Source organism: Cydia pomonella, chromosome 28 (genome assembly GCF_033807575.1).
Source record: "Cydia pomonella isolate Wapato2018A chromosome 28, ilCydPomo1, whole genome shotgun sequence".
In the NCBI taxonomy this organism is placed as follows: domain Eukaryota; kingdom Metazoa; phylum Arthropoda; class Insecta; order Lepidoptera; family Tortricidae; genus Cydia; species Cydia pomonella.
The window spans coordinates 7856778-7876373 of NC_084730.1; the positions used below are offsets into that span (position 1 = coordinate 7856778).

The 19596-nt window shown below is 40.9% G+C and overlaps 1 protein-coding gene across 1 annotated transcript; it reads left to right on the top strand.

Annotated features, from left to right (window-relative positions):
* Positions 1 to 1653: 1653 nt before the first annotated feature.
* LOC133533130 (leucine-rich repeat neuronal protein 3-like) lies at positions 1654 to 18957 on the top strand. Its single transcript, XM_061872091.1, has 10 exons — positions 1654 to 1735; positions 6704 to 6766; positions 9628 to 9780; positions 13695 to 13909; positions 14571 to 14768; positions 14836 to 15035; positions 15335 to 15542; positions 16758 to 16939; positions 17506 to 17639; positions 17786 to 18957. Exons 1-10 carry the CDS (start codon positions 1705 to 1707, stop codon positions 17926 to 17928), a joined length of 1527 nt encoding a protein of 508 aa, XP_061728075.1. The 5' UTR covers positions 1654 to 1704; the 3' UTR covers positions 17929 to 18957.
* The last annotated feature ends 639 nt before the right edge of the window (positions 18958 to 19596 follow it).

The following is a 19596-nucleotide window of genomic DNA, read 5'->3' on the forward strand; positions in this document are numbered from 1 at the left end:
ATATATATATATATATATATATAAATAAATATTCAATATATAATATAAAAAGATATGAATACGAACCAGAAAAGTAAAGGGAAAAAAAAAGTAGAAACGGATTAACCGGAACTCTATTTTCAATTCTACTTATAATATAAGTTGTAAATTGTTGAGCAATACACGTGACATCTAGTGTCAAGTAGCGGTACTGATAAATCCGCTACTCAACGCTAAATGTCAACTACGAAAATAATAAGCGTTCTAGTAAGAAAACTGATGTATGGAGTGAGCACTCTATGCTTACTTATTTCTGTATGGTGCAGGTAATGTTGCTGCAATAGCATTCCGAATGTGACCTTAAGCGTCCGCCAGAAAGCTCTCATGTAATGAAAGTACGAAAGTGAAAAACAAATTCCAAAACAATTTTTAAAAATATAGCTGTGGTCTATACACATAGAATGCGTAAAAATAATGTTTATAATGTTAATATTCGATACGATTCTATGAAAAAGCGGTTTGTGCGCAGTTGTCCACTTTCCTCTTAATTTGTAAGTGTAAAAGCGTCTTCTCATTATGCGATCCGATATCGGATGTCGGATGAAAGTAAAATACGATAGTTAAATTGTATTTTTATTTCAAGTAAAGGCAGGGACATAACATTACAATAAACAGTAAAATTAAAAATTAAAAAAGTAAACTAACTAAACTACATGTATTCTAAAACTTAAAACAAACTTAGGTGCCCAGAAGACTGGTAGCGTTACCTGGATGGCCTTAGTCTCTGGCCGAAGTAGCTGCCAGCCTTCTGGTCACCAGAGGCATCCAACAAGGCGCTCGGAAATATCTTTGAATATGGATTTTGATTTAGCCCATTGCCGAGGGCAGAATATTTGCGCCGCTTGTTTTGTTCCGCGGTTTTGGCCGCAGCCCCCGTCTTGACGGATGTCACCTGTAGATGATGGAGGGGATGGCGCGAGCGTGTCAACACAGGTAGCGTCCCACACAAGCGTCCTCACCAACTTCCACGGAATGAGTGTCATCCCGGTGGGCCGCTGGCCGTCGTCGCGTGCGATACCATTCGGCTCAAGGATGGCCGGTAGGCTGATGATGGAAGCAAGTGCCTTACGGGTGACATCATTCAAGGATGCGTGGTGGAAGATACGGCCTGCGTCCCCTGGCAAGACAAGCCGTGGTGACCCAGCTCATCTACCATGGTGCCACAGCTACAGGCTGCTACTATAAATCCCTACAGTGAAACCACCTGGCTTTTTACTGCCTAGAAAGGAATTGTCAGTTGAACAGACTGAGAACCGGTTGTGGACGGTCACGAGCGTTCCTGCACAACTGCGGCTGGGTGGAGTCTCCGAAGTGTGAGTGTGGTGCTGCGGAGCAGGATCCTGCGCATATTGTTCGGGACTGCGCGCTCGTCAAATAAACTAGTTTTTTTAGGTTACAATAAAGTTTTAAAACGTTCGCGTTCTTATAAAAGTTCGGAGGAAAACAGAAATAAACCGGTATTTACCGGAATTTTATAAACCGGTTCCAAGCCTTGGTGAGGACAATGTGAAAACGCTCTAAGTACGAATAGGGCTCTCGTCAGCATTGATAAAGCCTCGCCCAATGATAACAAAGATAAGATAGCCTCCATTTTGTCAGTGCAGCGAGTGTCTATGTGTGAATAACACGCTTTCATGAAAAACTGCTACTTTATGTGATTTTTTTATGTGTTTTAGTGATTATTCGGTCTTAAAAGGTGAGTTATTTGTGTTTGTTTTTGAGAAATAAGATTAGTTTTAGAACCCGCTTAATATGATAACGTTTATATAGATTTCTCGCATAAGACGCCATTTTACATTGATCCCGATAACTTGTTTTCATATTTCTTCTACGGTTAATACTTTAGCTGTGAAGCTGCTATAGATGTCCTGAGAAAGAATCCTGTTAAGCTGGTCTTACTGAAACTAGCGACCCCTCCGGCTTCACACGGATTGTACTGTACCATGGTTGCAATAAAGAATGATTATGATTATGATTATGATTATGATTATGATTACACAAAACCTTAACAAGTTATACACCTAAACCATCCTCAAGAATATTGATAGATGAATGTCGTATGAAAATCCGTTCGGTAGTTTTTAGGGTTCCGTACCCAAAGTGTAAAAACGCGACCCTATTACTAAGACTCCACTCTCTGTGTGTCTGTCTCACCAGGCTGTATCTCATGAACCGTGATAGCTAGGCAGTTGAAATTTTCACAGATAATGTATTTCTGTTCCCGCTATAACAACAAATACTAAAAACAGATTGAAATAAATATTTAAATGGGGCTCCCAGACAACAAACGTGATTATTGCCGTTTTTTGCGTACTGGTACGGAACCCTTCGTGCGTGAGTCCGACTCGCATTTTTTTTTAGTATATCGCGAACATACAGACAGACAGACGTGGCGGGGGACTGTTTTGTAAGTTGTAAGATACTAACATACAGTGAAATCAGAATATTATCAGTACTCGGTAACCTTCGTGTTTCTAATAAACTTACGTGACAAATATCATCCACGATGACACAGATTTTTCAAATCTAACCTTTATTGGCATGACAATATGAATCAAGGCATGCGTCATCTTGAATGACACGATCTATATTATTGTCAGGCGCGTGTGAATGGAAAAGTTTTGATGTAGTTAACTATATATAAATCTATAGCTATATGCACCTTATTGTTGAAATTATAGATATATATGTTTCCTGATAAAGACTTACTTATACCTGCATAGCATAAACTACATATACCTATTGCTCATATAACTATCTTACTCAATCCAAAGGTGAAGTTCTGAGTGCCTACCGCGAACCACGTTCGACGTGTTACCTCCCTGTCACACTTACGTACGAATGTACAAGTGTGACAGAGAGGCAACACGTCGAACGTGGTTCGCGGTAGGCCCTCTGGGCGGCTACCGGGAAAATCGAAATTCGTCAATTGCGGGCATTTTTCTCTGTCACTCTAATGGCGTCTTACTAAGAGTAAAAGAGAAAGATCCCCGCAATTTGCGAATTTCGGTTTTCGCGGTAGGCCCCCTGATGTCAACTGCATTCATGGGCGTCGCCAAGGGGGCGCAGGGGGCAGCCGCCCCCTCTAGAGAATAAACTTTCAAACTAAATGTATGCCCCACCCCCTCCCCTATAGTTATGCCGTTCTCGAGAACGTTCTCCGTTTTGTATGGAGAATGTTCTCCCCTTAGCCATCGATCATATGAACTGTCCCTCCCCCATCAGCTAGCGACGCTATTGCGGCAACATCGCCACAACACAACAACAACAGATTTTTAAAGGGTCGGCAACGCGCATGTAACACCTCTGGAGTTGCAGGAGTCCATAGGCTACGGTGACTGCTTACCATCAGGCGGGCCGTATGCTTGCTTGCCACCGTCGTGGTATAATAAAAAAACAACAGTAATGCAGCACTGTTGTGGCGTCCTTGTTGCCGTATCTGTCAATTTCCTTGATAAACTAGACACTAGACCCCACTCATAGTGTTGTGTTCCTGCCGGTGAGTAAGGTTGCCAGAGCTCAACGAGGGTGCGGAGCGTTAGGGTCGGCAATGCGCATGTAACTCCAGTAAGTTGCAGGGGTACATAGGCTACGGAGCCTGCTTACCACCAGGCGGGCCGTATGCTTGTTTGTTGGTAACGAAATATGAAAACAATTTATAAAACCATTTAAGTAAATAAAATAAGTATTATAGGGACATTCCTACACAAATCGACTAAGCCCCACCCACAGTAAGCTCAAGAAGGCTTGTGTTGGGTAGTCAGACAACGATATACACCGTGTTTTTATTGAATTTCGTTAACTTCGGGGTATCGGTAAGTACGTTTAAGAAAACTAAATGGCATAGTTAATTTTCAAAAAAAAAAAATATTTTTTTTTGTTTTTTTTTTACAATATTTATTTTTATAAAAAGTAACTAAATGTTGCATATAGCGTTGTTGTAACACGGGCATTACATTTAACTCAACCAAACAATTGAAAACTGTGACATATCAATGTCATTTCGAACGTCGATCGTCCGAGATAGTACTTACGTTTAGTAGCAAATGTATGAACTCGCACTAAACACTAACAATAAGTAAACAGGCCCTAAGGCAAGTGTACACGCTCGTAAGGGCCTTATAAGATAAAAATTAATGATTGATTATCTCCGAAATGGAGTTAATTAGAATATCGGTGTCTTTGAGAGAGTTACTTAATTTAAGCTCAGGAATGCACTCTCGAAATTAACGCAAATAAAAAAAAAACACGGTGTATATATTTTTATTACAAATACTTAAATACCGAGAAAACACCCACAACGGCCACAACTGACGAACAAATATCTGTGTTCATCACACATATAAATGTCCTAACCCTAACCGGGATTTGAACCCGGGACCATCGGCTTCATAGGTAGGGTCACTACCCACTAGACCAGATCGGTCGTCAAACGCCTACAAGTAAGAATTTTTCTTTAGTCAAATTCATTTCGTACATTGAAGAATTGTTATATTTTGAGCGACCTCTAAGTATATGCGCCGACCGGTTCTTGTTTTGTTCGTCCGGCCGGTGTGATAACATTCGCCTACCGCGAAAACTAAAATTCGCAAATTGCGAGGATCTTTCTCTTTTACTATCATTAAGACGTAATTTGCTTTTTTTTTAATTACATACACACAACCATCGTTACAGGATATCCTAATTCGACAGTATGGAATTTGACACACAAAATAAAATAATTACATAGGTATACAGTAAATAGATTAAGTATTACAAACTACAGTAACACAATTCATACAGCGTGGCCCTTGTGAATTCGCTCAAAGAACAAAGAAACAAATCTAACTCGATCGCTACTCGATTAAGTGTCCGAATTGCGCGCGTAAAGGGGGCCTTGCGAAGGAGTTGCGTTCGAGCGCGCGGCTCGGCCAGCAGGCTCGGCCGCCGCCGTCGCCACACATACCGATCTGGTACGTTCAAACGCACCTCTGCCAGGACTCCAGGATTGCACAACTTGCCTCGTAACAACTTAAATATATATGAAGCTTAAATATATATAAGAATTAAAGTGACAGAGAAAAATGCCCGCACTTGACGAACTTCGATTTACAGACTTGTACGAATTTACAAGTGCGACAGAGAGGCAACACGTCGAACGTGGTCCGCGGTAGGCCCTCTGGGCTACAACCTCGAAAATCGAAGGTAATCGAATTCGCGGTAGGCCCCAGGATGCGTTCGGTTTGTGATTTTTTTTGTAATTATGTTGTTTACGAATTAAATGTGTTTAAGTAGGTATTGCATTGTATATTTAATTATTTAAGTGCGGAATGCAGTATCGAGACAAACCAATCTGGTTTTATTTCCTTACGATGTTTTCCTTCACCGAAAAGCTAGTGGTAAATATGAAATAAAATGATATTTCGCACATTCGTTCCGAAAAACTCATTGGTACGAGCCAGCATTTGAACCCGCGACCCCCGGATTGATAGTAGGACGTTATATCTACTCGGCCACCACCGCTTTTCCGTCATTTAAATTTAAAAATAACTCAAAATTTGCTTTCAAAATCTGATTAAAGTGATTACCTTGCCCCACATGTGGATAAAATGCAACTTTCTCATTAGTTTTTGAACAATCAAGAGGGCCTTTACCAGTTGGTGTGATGAAATAGTTATTTGTGCAACAAGAGAGGAAAGTTGGTTTTTCTTGCGAGTGTTGTATTTGAGTCCTGAGTAAGCGAAAGAATCTTGAGCGTAGCGAGGAACTCAAAAAGACGAGATGTAAAATAACTTTGCTCTCGTGTGACACATACAACTTTTCATCTCAGCAGTGAGAACATGTTAAAGGTTTAAAAAATTCAACATCAAGTAAAGGTAACCACATTTATTTACATTCATGAATGAACGGCATCATCATTATGACGAAAGCTTGTTTCACTTCCTGGAGTGAGGAAAGTCGCACTTTCATCACTCCCCGGGGTGACGAAAGTAGGCTTGTTCGAGCTGCTGAGGTGAAAAACATTTTTTTTAAGCACCAGTCATTTCTGTATGGTAGTACTATTATTTATTCTGTGACCCGACCAAATTAAGTACCTAGGTTGTTTTTGGTAGGTATTTTATTAGGAATGTTAAAACGTGTTTTTAATTGCATCGCATTGCGTATAGACGGTATAAAACGATGGTCTGGAACTAAAACCTAAGACAATATATTCAATATTCTAACTTGACGTTAAAAGGTTTACAGGTATTCGTAATTGTGATTGTATTTCTAGGTACAGATAATAACTGATTAATATTATCAATAGCGATAGCCTATATCAGGTTAGTGTCAAATATGACGTTCCACGATGAAATCTTATGGCAGTTGACGCTTAGGCCGGCGCCCCACTGCTGCGCACGCTACATCCACGGCCCACGTTTTAATACAAACCGTGGGCAAGCCCACGAAATTTTGTATAGGAACGTGGGTCGTGTACATAGCGTGCGCTGCAGTGGGGCGCCGGCCTTACGCCATTATTAGCGGCGCCCCAAATACTAATGCGGTACTATAGCCTTGTTCGGACTAGGCTAGTATTTTAGTCTAGTGGCGAGTAATTTAGTAGCAAAACGACGACGACGAAGGGACGAAAGCGCCGACCGCCATAAGGTTCGTGGAACGTCACAAATATATTTGTGGATTTCAGGGAAAATGGAGCGATACACATCCTTGGTATTGGCGTTGCTTCTCATTGGAGCCAATTGTCAAGGTGAGTGTGATTATCATTTCGTGGCACTTTATACTTTCTTTTTGTTATATTATGTATGTATATATATATATATATATATACAGGGTGATTCATGAGACGTGAGCTGGACTAAGACTACACAATCAGTAAATGTTAATGAATCGTTGACCATCATATTTAAGTAAAACAATCACGCTTTTTATCTGTTATTTAACTTTTTCTTAAGGACAAATTTGATCATCTACAACCATGGACACCCTAAAACAATTAATTAACAAAGATAAAACCTCTTTAACCGTTATGACAGCACTTTGATTATGAAGAAAATAAAATGTCACACTTGAGTGAGATACGATTTTATAAAAGTAACCACACTCCGATGACATTCAATTTGTCACTTATTATGGATAAAACAAAGAGGGTGACCATAAATATCGTAAATAAAATAAAACTCTTTTTTTTGAACAGTAAAAATTAAATTAACGTTAATCTCACAAATACTGGTACGAAACAGTTGCTAATAATATACCGAATATGCAGGCTTGATCCCGCTCACGTCTCCTGAATCATCCTGTATATATTATATATATATAAACTCTTTATTGTACAAAAGACAAAAGATTGATTGAGAGAAGATGAGGGGGTTAGGGTCGGCAACGCGCATGTAACTCCTCTGGAGTTGCAGGCGTACATAGGCTACGGATACTGCTTACCATCAGGCAGGCCGTATGCTTGTTTGCCACCGACGTAGTGTAAAAAAAATCTATAAATATGGCACAGGATAAGCAGTACAAAGGCGAACTTATCCCTTTAAGGGATTTCTTCCAGTTAACCTTTAAGTAGATGAGAATTGATGAAGAATGGTAGAAAAATATAGCACCGAGTACAATAGACGACTAGAGGAAAATCAATAAAATTATGAAAGAGGGCGAGAAAAAAAAAGAAATAAAAGATATTTGTCTTTTTAGGGTTCCGTACCCAAAGGGTAAAACGGGACCTTATTACTAAGACTCCGCTGTCGGTCCGTCCGTCTGTCACCAGACTGTATCTCATGAACCGTGATAGTTAGACACTTGAAATTCTCAGATGTGATGTATTTCTGTTGCCGCTATGACAAGAAATGCTAAAAAACAGAATAAAATAAATATTTAAGGGGCCTCCCATACAACAAACGTATTTTATTTGCCGTTTTTATAGATAATGGTACGGAACCCTTTGTGCGCGAGTCCGACTCGCACTTGGCCGGTTTTTTGTGTTGATGTTTAATAATAAATTTCTATTCTATATCCCAGATTCTAAAAGACAGCTAAGGACAGACATATGTATCTTTATGTGGCTGTGTGAGCTGTAGATCTCGCATTAAGATTCATAAGCTTAAAAAAAAAAGTCAAAATACTTCGTTGTGCCATTATCACAGAGTACTCACAATGCCATAGACACAATGGCACTTAAGTTCTTTATTTTTTCCACCATATTGAACATTTTCCAAAAAATTAAACGACAGAATAATTCAATGTAAGTCATTGCGACCTGTACCCCTAGTAAGTGTAAATTTATTCGCCAGCGAAACGGCGAAACGAAACGTAAAGTCTCATTTTGTATGAGATTTAGACACAGCGCGCCAAGCGGGACGTTTTGGAAACTCAAAATCCCATACAAAATGAGAGTTAACGCAAACGCGTACGTCACGTTTCGCTGTCGAATAAATTTACACTAGGGGTACTGTAGTGGAGAACATCCGGACACACGAAAGTAGTTTGCCAGAGTCAAAAGGCAGACCTTCGCAAACGCTTCAGTCAATAATTTACTGTGTTAATGTGTTAGGGGATTATAACGCTTTGTTAAATTACCTAGTGTAATTGACCGAGCGTCTCGTGAAATTTTGTGGACAGGTTAGATAGAATTTTTTTGGAAAATGTTGAAAATGGCGGATATAAGCATAAAGGACTTATGTGCCATTAGGATCTATGGCACTTAAGTCCATTGTGAGTTCGCTTTGATAATGAGTCAATGTATATATTTTTTTATTTTTACATTTTTTAACCTCTAAGCTAGCGGCAAGTTACACAGCTCACAGAACCACTAGTTTAAATTGTGTAGTATAACGCCATCTCTTGCCGAGTAGCGGTACTACTGTCCTAATCTAAGAAGAACTTTCATTATTACAACTTTAACAGACATCGCCGCCATCTATGGTTGAGTAGCAAAACTAATACATTTCTAGTTGTCTACCTACGGATAAAATGGCGTCCAATAGAAATTGCAAATAATGTAAACAAACCAATTTACCTTCAATACTTCTAAATTACGCACTGTTTGATGACAATCAAGATCTTATCAAATATTTATATGCTTATATTTTATTTGTATCATTGTTTGAAATGAATGTTAGTTAATAATATTTCAGTGAAATCAACCTCTATAATTTTTTTTGTTAAATGTCAAATGCCAACAAAAGCTGTCTTATTTGTTTACATTATTTGTTTTTTCTATTGGATTTTTCTTTTAGCACATACGTGCAAGTATTATTTAAACGTCATATCTTCATAGAAATTTGACGTTTAAAATAACACGTTAGAACGTACCAAAATAGTAATTTTTTTTTATTAATTATTTAAAATATTTTTTATTCAATAATTTGATTTAGTTTTTGGTTTCGGTTTTGGCAAATAATCCGGTTTCGAACACTAACACAATATACTTAATAAGGGTCCACAGCAAGCTTCGTTACGAGTAGTTACGAGTACGCTCTGTAGTTGTCTAAACCTACGAATGAACAAATTGACTATTTTTTTCGTAAATTTGAGGAAAGCGCTATAAAAATCTCGCCGAGAAACGGGGTATTAAATGTCAATGTTTAAAATATTGTGCTTTTCTTTTAGATGAATCTACCAGTGCACCAGAAGATAGCAGTGCTATAGAAAATGCAGTGTCGAAAGAAACCGGTATCTGCCGCGTTTGTGTGTGTAAGGACGGCAAGGTGAACTGCAAGGATCAGAAGCTAGGCACTTTCTTCAAATTAGAACAATGGGCAGGTAAATAAATATTTGTGGACAATCTTATACAAATCGTCCTAGCCCTAAACTAAGCAAAACCATAGAGAAATATAAGTAAACGAAGAGTGGTAACTCCATACATCAGTTTTCGTACCAGAATGAGAATTATTTCGAAAGCGACATCTAGCGTCAAGTAACGGATTTATCAGTACTACTACTTGACAATAGATGTCGCGTCGAACGAAGATTCAAATGCTCAACGATTTCAGCTAATATTATAACCGGATTAACCGGAACTCTATTTTCAACTCCTTCTGGTTTTAATATAAGTTGTAAACTGTTGAACAATACGTAGCGGTACTGATAAATCCACTATTTGACGCTAGATGTCGACTACGAAAATAATAACCGTTATGGTAAGAAAGCTGATACATGGAGAGCACTCTATACTTATTTCTCTATGTCCACACAGAATGAGTATCTTCACAAGCAAGCGATCTGTGAAGATGTGTCTCGCTCGAGGCAAAGTTAATATAACTTATATAACTCGAGGCATCCGAGGTACAATTGATTGTGTCGAGTCAAGCCCGTGGACACCGAAAGAAGCTTGTAGTCGTGTCTATGCCGACATCATCGGCCCAATAAATGGTCGAATGTACGGCCACGTCTGAAAATATCGATACAAAGTGCCAAAAATATGTATAGACTACCCATAATATATGGGAAGTCGTGTATACATATTTTTGGCACTTCGATCGTGTCGATGTTTTCAGACGTGACTGTACCTAGTGCTATTGGATGCATATTTATTTATTTAAAACTTATTGCACAGTTAAAATTGTACAAAAGGCGAACGTAATGCCAGATTCTCTAACAGTTAGTTAACCCTAGGGCCAAACAGAAATCAAGCAGTAGGTAGGCATAATCTAAGTGGCGAGAAATGTACGACTTGACCAACACAACTACATCCACTGCCACTATCGAAAAAAATTATGAATTTATGTCCAGATTCGGTATACCGCTAACTTTGGGAACGGACAATGGCACAGCTTTTTGTCCCAAGAATTTCAATATTTTTGTAATCTGGATGGAGTAACACATGTTACGTTACCGCCGTACCATCCCGCAAGCAACAGTCAGGTTGAGAATGCAAAGGTAGTTAAAAGGGTATAAAGTTAAAATAAGGGGGTAAAGCGAAAATTGTTTTCTTTCTTTAATATTTGTTTGATTACCGTAATTCGAAACATACTAGTAACTAGTACTACCACTGAGTTGTGTCCCGCGTAATTAGTCGCCGCCACCGCAGCAACCTCCGCCACTGCTGCTACCGCCGCCACTGCTGCCACCGCCGCCACCGCCGCCACCACCGCCACTGCCGCCACTGCCGCCACTGCTGCCACCGCCGCCACTCCGGCCACTATAATACGTCGCCTCCAGGCAAGATCCGCCACTGCTGCCACTGCCGCCACCGCGGTAACCGCTGCCACCGCTGCCACCGCTGCCACCGCTGCCACTGCTGCCACCGCCGCCACTCCCGCCACTATAATACGTCACCTCCAGGCGAGAGCCGCCAATGCCACTACCGCCGCCACCGCCGTCAGCGCCGGCTCTCCCGCCATCATAATACATCGCCTCCAGGCGAGATCCGCCACTGCTGCCACTGCAGCCACCGCAGCAACCACCGCCACCGCTGCCACTGCTGCCACCGCCGCCACTCCCGCCACTGTAATACATCACCTCCAGGCGAGAGCCGCCAATGCCGCTACCGCCGCTACGGCCGCCACCGCCGCTACCGCCGCCACTGCCGCCACCGCCGCCACTGCTGCCACCGCAGTCACTCCGGCCACTATAATACGTCGCCGCCAGGCAAGATCCGCCACTGCTGTTACTGCCGCCACCGCGGCAACCGCCGCCACCGCTGCCACCGCTGCCACTGCTGCCACCGCCGCCACTCCCGCCATTATAATACGTCACCTCCAGGCGAGAGCTGCCTATGCCGCCACCGCTGCTACCGCCGCCACCGCTGCTACCGCCGCCACTGCCGCCACCGCCGCCACTGCTGCCACCGCCGCCACTCCCGCCACTATAAAACATCACCTCCAGGCGAGAGCCGCCAATGCCGCCACCGCCGCTACCGCCGCCACCGCCGCTACCGCCGCCACTGCCGCCACCGCCGCCACTGCTGCCACCGCCGCCACTCCCGCAACCTTATAGGCCGCCTCCAGGCGAAACACGAGGAGGGATGAGTCCCAACCCAAAATAGATTTTAAGCAATTTCACTAGTGTCTAAAATGAAATCAAATTAAAGTATTAATATTTTAATAGGTGGAGGAATGTTATATATACCTACTATTTAGGGTATGCTTGCATATGTGCGCGGCTGCGCCTACTACGATACCAATACGTCATAAACCAGTGCTACTTACCAGTTGTTTCATTTGTGTCCATGTTTACGTATCTAACAATATCTATTGATATTTACCAATTTGGTGAACGAAAATATTCTAAATATACTTATTTCCTTTCTGTTTTGGGAGTATAAATGGCATATTCTTAAATAGGTTCTATACCGTAAAATGGGGTGAGAAGGGAAAAAATGCATGGTAGTCTAGCAGTAAGGGCGTGCGACTTTCAAACCCCGGCTCGTACCAATGAGTCTTCGGGGCTTATGTATGATATATTATTTGATATTTACCAGTAGCTTTTCGGTGAAGGAAAACGTCGTATGGTGTCCTTACGACGTTTTCCTAATAAGGCTTAATTTTCAATCTGGGTTGAAAGGTGAGATGGCAGTCGCTTTCGTAAAAAAATAGTGCCTACGCCGATTCTCGGGACTAATTGCCAAGCAGACCCCAGGCTCCCATTAGCCGTGGCAATAAGCCGGAACAAACGCTAGGAAGAGAGAGAGACTGTGCAAGTGTTATTTCAAACGTCTAACTTGCATGAAATCATGACGTATAAATAACACTTGCACAGTCTGTGCTGTCAAAACCGTTGCAGAGTAATATTGGTCTAACTATAGATAATTTTTTTTTCTTGTGGCGTCACTGAGTAGCCAAATTATAATGTTGAAAAAACTGGAATCTTTAGAAGTGAAAGGTGTAAGATATGGTGCCGGGAGCGGAACCAGTTGGCGGGGACGGAGAAGAGGAGTGATAAGGATGAGCGGAGAGCAAAGCTAGGAACCGGTTTTTTCTTCATACAAAAAAACCGGTATTATGTCGTTCTTTTTCGTTCTTTGGTTTATTATTTCATTTTTAATGAGACAATCTAATAATAAAACGAAGTGTTTACTTAAATACAAGATTCAGTCCTACGTATGGAGCATACTATAATAAAAAAAAAATATTGGGCTGTACCGGAGCTTTAAAAAACCGGTTCCTAGCCCTGACGGAGAGTTTACGGACAGCGGATCAAGGCAAGCCAATTCGAAATTCACAATTGAAAGTTTTACCCCATATATTTTCCCAACTCACCCCATTATGCATTTCGAATTTCGCACTACTTTGTGGTTATAGTCAAAATTACTAAATTAAACGATAGATAATCATTAAAAAACTTAAATTCACACGGCCGGACTATTTTTGATATATAAAAATTAACGTGCCACAAGTAAAAATATTTTTTTTATTAAAGTTTGAATGTATGTTTTGTCCCTACTCACCCCATTATACGGTACCTGAGTGCATAGGCAACGTGCCTATCGTTAACGCTCCGTAGCGAACGAAACGCAACTGTCACAGTCACACTAATATGGAAGAGTGATTGAGAGAGATGACTACGCTACGCTACGGAGCGTTAACGATTTGCACGTTGGCTAAGCACCCATATCAATATCTTCTTGGGATTAGGCTCTATTATTACACAACTAGAAGCTATAATTAGGTTCCGTTGTGTGGTTTCGCAAGTAATCTACCTTCGAGTTTATAATATATCTACTTTCAATATTACAGAACTAACCGACATCAAACCCACAATTGTTGACCTGAGTGACAATGTCATAACAAACATCACAACAATGGCGGACCTCCCCATTGAAGAGCTGAATCTCTCAAATAACAAGATAGAAAACATCGAAAACGCCAGCTTTAGAGATCTGCAGGAGATGAGGGTTCTGGATTTGAGCTATAATAGGCTGACATCTAAGCTCAGTCCGCACGCTTTTGAGGTAACATTTATTGCTTTAAACTTGCTTCCTTAATTAAGTATATACTTTAACGTTAATACAGTAAAGGATGACTCACGCTAGAACGATCCAGACCGCTCTGAGGCGTCCGATTCGAGACTTCATTTTTTCAAAAAATAGCATTACGTGTACGCCGACCACCTCAAACGACGTGCCGGTTGCCTCGACCCGGACCCGAGCCGTTCTATCGTAATTCATCCTTAATCAGTCATATAAGGATGATTCCATCAGAGCCCTACGAACGTCTTAAAATGCTCCGAAAATAATAGAAAGCTGAATGTGATGTCATTAAGTTCCATGGCCTGGTTTAACAATTTTAGTGTGTTAAAACTCGGCTTCGCAGCACTTGCATGAAAATTAAAACAGTTTCATTTTCTTTGGTAAAATATTAAAATTTAAAAGAGCTTATGTGCTGGACAAGCATCGATTTAAAATACCAATTAAAATATAATACTTAAAAACGGTATTTTAAATCAATGTGGACAAAGGCCTCCATCAAGGTCCTCAACGAATTTTCTGCCCACCATTCCTCCTATGGTCGATTACGGCCGTTTTATCGGTCCATCTTGTTTAGGGCCTTTCCAAATATTTTACGAAAAACAGCTTAAAAAATCCGTTGTTCATTCTTTTTTTACTGTTCCAGGGTAAATTCTCCGCTGAAGAATACGAGCCACTCTCCTCCATGCGCACCCTGAACTTAGCCTACAACCAGTTCCACTCCCTCCATCAGGACCTTTTTGAGCATCTCCCTGAGCTGACGTCTCTGGATCTTACTGGAAATCCACTGACTACCATCGACCATGTCACTCTTATTGCTATCTCCAGCTTGCCTATGTTGAAGGTACGTATAATCTGCTCGTCGACACTTAACACTAAAAATCGGCACTAACACTACATTTCCTCCCCAGGACCTCCGCCTCCGTTCCTGCCAGCTGACCGAGATCCCAGACAAGTTCCTCCACACCCCCCGCTACCTCGAGTACCTGGACCTCAGCGACAACAAGCTCACCATGGTGCCCCAGGAGTTAGAGGAGACCAAGAATTTGGTGTATCTTAACCTTAATCAAAACCCCATTGTGGAACTGGATATGGACAAAGAGGATGCTCTGTGAGTGTTACGGTTACTTAAATATATATTACCTAGTCTAACTGGTCGGTTTTTGACTAGGTAAGTAGATGTTGGTCTTCAGAAGGTCTCTATTGCGAATGGATAACCAAGAAATACAACTGCAGGAACAGGAGATGAAAACCAAACTTTAAATCATATGTTATTCCTCTGGATTCTTGGCTACTTCAGTCGTACGTTCGAAGTAATTTTTAAATTTAATATTGAAAATGTTAAAAGCAGATAGAATGATTGTCAAATGGGAGCCACAGGTATTGACCAAGTTCTTTCCCCTGTTTCAGCGGTTTCCCAATGCTACGCAAACTGCAAGAGCTACACATGTGCAACATGCCAGAACTCCGTCGCATCGGCACTGGAGCTCTCGCTGGACTGACCACGCTGTCCAAGCTGCATATCAGCTTCAACCCCAAGCTGGCGGAGATCGCACCCAAAGCGCTGGCGAGGCCTGATGATCGGGGAGAGAACTACGTTTGGCCGCTGGTCAAGGAGGTAGGAAACTATGCTATGCTATACTTAATAAGTCATTTATAATGTTGAATAACAGCGGACCATGGACACTTGGGGCACTCCACTTGGAATAAATACGTACCACATACCACTTGAATAGCTAGATAGTCTTATTAAGACTGTATAATGTTGAATAAAAGCGGATCTAGTATAGATTCGGGGCACTATGCTTGGTATAGATCCCGATCCAGATGCCTCTGCATAACATTTTTATGCTATAGACTGCTCGGCTGGTAAAATACTATAGATTTTAAAGGTGTATACCGCATTTAGAGACTAAAATATCATACAACGTTTTCTGTAGGGCTAAGATGGTTGGCTCTTTATCATTTGTCACCATGCCTGTCACGTTTTAACAACTATGTAAGTGCGAACGTGACGGGCATAGTGACAAGCTATAAAATTGGAACCATGCTGCCACTGCTGGATTAGGTCGTGTTTTAGAGATAATGACAAATCTTGTGAAAAATTGTTTCTGTAATAACTTAGTGAAAAACATCTTCTTGGCTGCGACGTTGCCACTATGTGAGTTGGTTTAGACATACCTACTGACAGACATTAAAGTTTTAAAGGAAACTCAATTTTTAACTGAAAATAAAATAAAAACTTAACTTATTAGTTTTTTGCCAAATTTGACCGAAACTCAATAAATATTTAAAGCGATAAGTTCGCCTTTGTACAGATTTATTGTATTCGCTATTTTGCTCTGTACTTGTTTAATACTACTACATTTCTTGCTCATTATGACCTCAGGAATGCCTGGTTAAAATCTGTAGGGTTTTAGCAGCCCACGGTGTAAAGAAGCGGTCATAATTTATGGCGATATTCATAAACGTGTGTCAAATCCAACAAACAGCTGTTAGAGTCTGTTCTGAAAGAGACGATTCGTGGAATGTATTGGGTCCCATACATTCCACGACTCTTCTCTTTCCGCACAGACTCTAATCGTTTGTACGTCATTTTAATATTTCTGTTTGTTAGAAAGAGACAAAATTCAACTACGTTTTATGAATAAGGGGGTTAGTATAGATTCCTAAGCGGCGGGGCTCCATCGACTCAGGGAACGGGATAACGATTTTCACGATTCATGATATGGGTAGGAATTTCATGATCTGTCTGATTTTACGTTCCGCTGCCGAGATCTATACTAAATTAAGCATGCGTTTCAAAAACCTCAAAACCTACCTATTCTTCCAGCTATACCTCCAATCCAACAACCTCACAGAAGTCGATCGCCGTCTCCTCTCCCGCTGGGAGCTGGTTGAGAAACTAGACGTTTCTGATAACCCCTGGCTATGCGACTGTTCCACACAATGGATGGTTGACGACCTGGTTACCTACGTCGAGCGTCGGGCAACCAACGAGTCAGAGAAACTAATGTAAGTTTATATATAAATTAGACATTTCTGACGACCCGTGGTTATGTGACTGCTCTACGCAATGGGTGGCTGAGACCTGGTTACCTACGTCGAGCTTATGGCAGCCAACGCGTCTGAGAAACTAGTTTAAGTTAATATGAAGACTAGACATCTCCGGCAACTTGTGGCTATGTGATAGATGGTTACCGCAAACATTTTTGTAGATTTTTAGTCGGATAGTTACACAAATCTCTGTTTTAAAATTTATCTGGGACATCACTCATCCGCGAGTAAACACTCGGGTAGAATTGATGTAATGAGTATAACATATTTTATTTAACAGTATACGTTGCCTTGAGGCATTGAACCAAGGATGCTGGCGGCATTTCCTCGTTGTATCGCAGATACGTTGTGCGAAGAATCCGCCAGCTCTTCGATCACCAGTTACGTCAACCAGACGCTTCGCGGTTTCTGCAAAAAACTTGTGCGCGCTGGGACCCCAATAAGTATTAGTTGCCTGTTGGAAGAAAATTACAGTAAGAGATGTTTTATCAAAAATGAAAATTTTGACAATAATCTTTTTTCAGTTGCCAGGAGCCGATCGAAATGCGTGGTCTCACAATGAAGCAGCTGCACGATAAGAAGAGTCACATGAGATGTGTAGACAAATACGGCAATAGGCCGGAGAGGGACGGAGCTATACTCCTTGGCACACTAATTGGTAAGTCTTAATAGACTGATACTAGAAAGAGACAAGAGAAAATAAGAGTCAGGGTTCAGGGCACTCAGGAAATGGAGTAAAAGGAGGGTAGAAAGACATCGCGGTACACGAGAAATAGCAGTCTAAAACGTTTTACATTGTTTTAGGTGTTCTACTGGCAGTTCCCATCATGCTGTCCCTGATGCTGCTCTGGAGACGAGGCTACTTCGGCTGGCTCGGGTTCCGGGGGCCCGTGGACGTGTCCAGGGCCTTCTACAAGCGCGCCCCGGCCGATGACAACTATATATAAACCATGATTTAATTCCACATTGTCTTAAAAGAATTTAGACAATAAATCCACGTAACACTGTCATTCAGCTAATGAGGTAGGTATATTTTAGAAGAGAATTTGAAATAGAGGTGTATTGTAAAAGAAAACTATGTAGCGACGTAAATTTACTGCCATCTTTCGACACATAATTAAAATTTTAGAACGCCATTTGACTTTGATCCTTATTCTTTCACTGATACGTGTTCAATTTGTAGAATATGAAAAAGTGGTGCCATCTTACCGGGCACTACCTAAAGGTTATGGCGCCATTGCTCGAAACGATGCTGCTATAGGTCGTTACCTTTGGTCTTTGATCTATTAGATGGCGCCAATTTTTGATATTTAACAAATTGAACACATATCAGTGAAATAATAAGGATCAAAGTCAAATGGCGTTCTAAAAGTTTTAATTATGTATCGAATGATGGCAGTAAATTTACGTCGCTACAAAGTTTTCTTTGACAATACACCTCTATTTCAAATTCTCTTTGATTTTAGTAGGTAGGCCAAATCTTGTAGTTAAATTTGACCCATTTCCCGACTTTCAATGTAGCTGAAAGTTTGCATACATATGTAAGTCGGGTACAATGTAATATTATAGTACCATCGAGCTGATCTGATGATGGAGACAGGAGGTGGCCATAGGAATTCTGTGATAAAACTACGCAACCTAATTGTGTTTGGGGTTTTTAGAATTGTCTCGATGAGTCTTAATTGCCTGTGGAAAGAAAAGTACAGTCAGCGATAAAAGCTTGTACCAAAAAATAAATGTTTGCAAAAAAAAATTGTATGGAATAAAGACATTGGAGGAATGACTGAGTAACGTATTTTTTTGTTTACATTACTTATTAAATTTTTAAGATCCATAATTATACTAAGTAGGATAACGATTATTTTGACTATTTCATTAATATAATTAAACTTAAAAAGGTATAAGTCGAGTATTGTTATATTATAAGGTTATAAAATAATATTTAAAGTATTTTATTAAAGTATGTTTTGTTAAAATGGTTTATTTATTTTCAAAGAAGGTACACCTAACCAACCCGCTTTCTAAACAGCCCATAGTCTACATCTAGCGTCAAGTAGCGGAACTCTCAGTACTGCTACTCGAAAATAGATATCGCGGCAAACAAAAAGGCTAATGCTCACCGATTTTCCGCTAATATTATAAACCAGAGTCAAAGAGCATTAAGAAGACCAAGAGAGCTCACTCCATACAACGGTTTTGTTACCAAAAATACTATTATTTTCGTAGTCTACATCTAGCGTTAAGTAGAGTAACCAGAGTAACTGGAACTCTATATTCAACTGCTACGCTTACTCTGGTTATTTTTTTTTTTTTTTATACTACGTCGGCGGCAAACAAGCATACGGCCTGCCTGATGGTAAGCAGTATCCGTAGCCTATGTACGCCTGCAACTCCAGAGGAGTTACATGCGCGTTGCCGACCCTAACCCCCTCCCACCCTCGTTGAGCTCTGGCAACCTTTCTCACCGGCAGGAACACAACACTATGAGTAGGGTCTAGTGTTATTTGGCTGCGATTTTCTGTAAGGTGGAGGTACTTCCCCAGTTGGGCTCTGCTCTAGATCTGGAATGACAGCCGCTGTGCTGTGTGTGCCCTACCACACAGAGCGAGATGAAA

What these genes read in the sequence shown, in the direction of transcription:
- LOC133533130 (XM_061872091.1), top strand. Translation starts at nt 1,705, where the DNA reads ATGTGTTTTAGTGATTATTCGGTCTTAAAAG. An exon ending in CCAGCTTGCCTATGTTGAAG is followed by an intron (nt 14,769 to 14,835) that starts GTACGTATAATC and finishes TTTCCTCCCCAG; the next exon opens with GACCTCCGCCTCCGTTCCTG. An exon ending in TTTGGCCGCTGGTCAAGGAG is followed by an intron (nt 15,543 to 16,757) that starts GTAGGAAACTAT and finishes CTATTCTTCCAG; the next exon opens with CTATACCTCCAATCCAACAA.